The 2588-nt window shown below is 42.8% G+C and overlaps 1 protein-coding gene across 1 annotated transcript; it reads left to right on the forward strand.

The window, feature by feature from the left end:
• Positions 1 to 277: 277 nt before the first annotated feature.
• Positions 278 to 2020, forward strand: LOC100384835 (uncharacterized). The gene is made up of 2 exons (NM_001177272.1): positions 278 to 560; positions 1026 to 2020. Exons 1-2 carry the CDS (start codon positions 306 to 308, stop codon positions 1698 to 1700), a joined length of 930 nt encoding a protein of 309 aa, NP_001170743.1. The 5' UTR covers positions 278 to 305; the 3' UTR covers positions 1701 to 2020.
• Positions 2021 to 2588: the final 568 nt, after the last annotated feature.

Genomic DNA, 2588 nt, shown 5'->3' on the forward strand with positions numbered 1-2588 from the left:
TACAGTTCTAAGCTAATAACTTTATATATGTGGATTTGCTAATGTCCTATATATTCTTTCATTCTGAAACAGCTGCTACGGTCAGACTCTTACTGTGAGCACCTATCTTGGCGAGACGCTGTATTGTATATTCTTGGCGGTACTTGGTCTTGTCTTGTTTGCGCATTTGATTGGAAATGTGCAGGTACTTTTTATCCACTCTACTGCATACTTTATATTGTACAGGCTTTTTATATGTGAACAATAATACTCGCTTTGGATAATTTATTAATTTTGACATAATTTGGAATTTTCTGTCTTACAACATGATGATTATTATCAAGACCTACCTGCAATCTATTACTGTGAGGGTTGAGGAATGGAGATTAAAGCAAAGAGATACTGAGGAATGGATGAGACATCGTCAGCTTCCTTGTGAACTGCGGGAAAGGGTGAGACGATTTATCCAGTACAAGTGGCTTGCAACAAGAGGAGTGAACGAAGAGTCAATATTGCATGCTCTGCCTGCAGACCTTCGACGTGACATTAAGCGCCACCTTTGCCTGGGTCTTGTTCGACGGGTAAATACTTCTACATGCTTTTGTCAATGTACATATGAAATAAACTTTTGAAACTTCTATGGTTGGATGATGGTTACCACCATTTCATTTCTGCATATACCAAACTTGTCTATCACCATTATAGCCATGAATGTATATGTATCCTTTTTATGTTAGAAGTTGACATCATATTTCTAGTGTCGCTAGAGGAATTTGAGGTGATATGCTTCTCATGTTGAGGATACACTTGTAGTCAGGAAATGTCTTGGTACAGCTACAATGTGTGTTATGGCCCTGTTTTCACTATAAAAAGGAATTTTTTTCAAGTACACCACTCAAATGTTGCTGAGAATCCAGAGTAACATATTTTAGCAATACAAGTATATATCCTTTGCCCCCTGAAAAAGATTGCATCGTAAATTTGAACTACACATTGCTTTCTACATAATTGCATGGTAAATCTCGCTTTGTATCGCAATGTTGCAGGTTCCTTTTTTCTCCCAGATGGATGATCAGCTTCTTGATGCCATCTGTGAGCGTCTTGTATCATCACTGTGCACAAAAGGCACATACATTGTCCGTGAGGGTGATCCGGTGACAGAGATGCTCTTCATCATCCGTGGAAAACTGGAAAGCTCCACAACAAATGGTGGCCGCACTGGCTTCTTCAATTCAATCACCCTGAAACCCGGTGATTTCTGTGGCGAGGAGCTTCTTGGATGGGCTCTTGTCCCCAGGCCTACTACAAATTTGCCGTCATCCACTCGGACAGTGAAGGCACTGATAGAAGTAGAGGCCTTTGCGCTCCAGGCGGAGGATCTCAAGTTTGTTGCCAGCCAGTTCAGGCGGCTGCACAGCAAGAAACTGCAGCACACTTTCCGGTACTACTCGCACCACTGGAGGACGTGGGCCTCATGCTTCATCCAAGCTGCCTGGAGACGGTACAAGCGAAGGAAGATGGCAAAGGACCTGAGTATGAGGGAGTCATTCAACTCCGTTAGATTAGACGAAGTGGATAACGAAGATGACGATTCTCCGCCCAAGAATAGCCTTGCTCTAAAATTCATAGCTAGGACTAGAAAAGTGCCTCAGAACATGAAAGAGTTGCCGAAGATAACGAAGCCAGACGAGCCAGATTTCTCAGCTGAACCCGAAGACTAAAGTTGTCTTTGCTTATGCTATCATGTACAGTGGTCATAGCTGACTATTGTGAATTGCTAGTCCTATTTGGTTCGTGATGGAGGTTACAAGCCAACTAGGTATGGTGGGTGAATTGAACTTGGGTTGACGGTGCCATCTGTGGATGTGAGGAAGGTAACTCAGAATATCAATGAAAGCGTAATGAAGCTTCTGACTGGTATATAGACTGAATGGTTGTAAGTTAACTAGTTGCTACGTTCATGTTGTATATTCAGACATCTCTGTGCCTATAGATTTCTTGAAAAAAAAAGGAAAGAAAAAACAAGAATACATCATTACATAGACTGTAATCTTAAACATCTGACATAAGGGTGTGGCTACGTTGTCCGTGGCCGTGGAGGACTGTAAATCATGAGGGTGTGGCTTCTGGTAAAATGGCTAGCACCACGCAGTGATGAGAGATATCTCGTTGAGTCATCAGGGCGCAGATTCGAACAGGGGCGGAGCTAGGCCGCGGATTCGAACAGGCGCAGAGCTAGGCCTGTTTATCGGTGTCAGCTGACACCGGCGGCTTTTTGCAAAATCAATGAGAAATATTTGATATGCGTTGTTTATCCATAGAGCTGATATCAGTGTCTAGTGGAATCGGCTCCTTCAGCTGGCTTCGCTCCGCATTTGTGAGACAAAGGTTTATCTTTTTAAAAATGCCATGTACAATTGCACCTGTGGCTGCTTTCACGCTGTAATGTAATATTTGTAAACTGTATCAATGTGTTGTTCCTGCGATATGTTATCGTTAATGGCACGGTAGACGAAATTGTATTGCAATCAATTGTTGCCTGACCTCAGGGTCTGGGCATATTGTGCAGGCCAACACGATCTGTGCTCGTGTAATAAGCTGCTAGTTCG

Source organism: Zea mays, chromosome 5 (assembly GCF_902167145.1).
Source record: "Zea mays cultivar B73 chromosome 5, Zm-B73-REFERENCE-NAM-5.0, whole genome shotgun sequence".
Classification (NCBI taxonomy): Eukaryota; Viridiplantae; Streptophyta; class Magnoliopsida; order Poales; family Poaceae; genus Zea; species Zea mays.

What these genes read in the sequence shown, in the direction of transcription:
- LOC100384835 (NM_001177272.1), top strand. Translation starts at nt 306, where the DNA reads ATGATGATTATTATCAAGACCTACCTGCAATCTATTACTGTGAGGGTT. An exon ending in GCCTGGGTCTTGTTCGACGG is followed by an intron (nt 561 to 1,025) that starts GTAAATACTTCT and finishes GCAATGTTGCAG; the next exon opens with GTTCCTTTTTTCTCCCAGAT.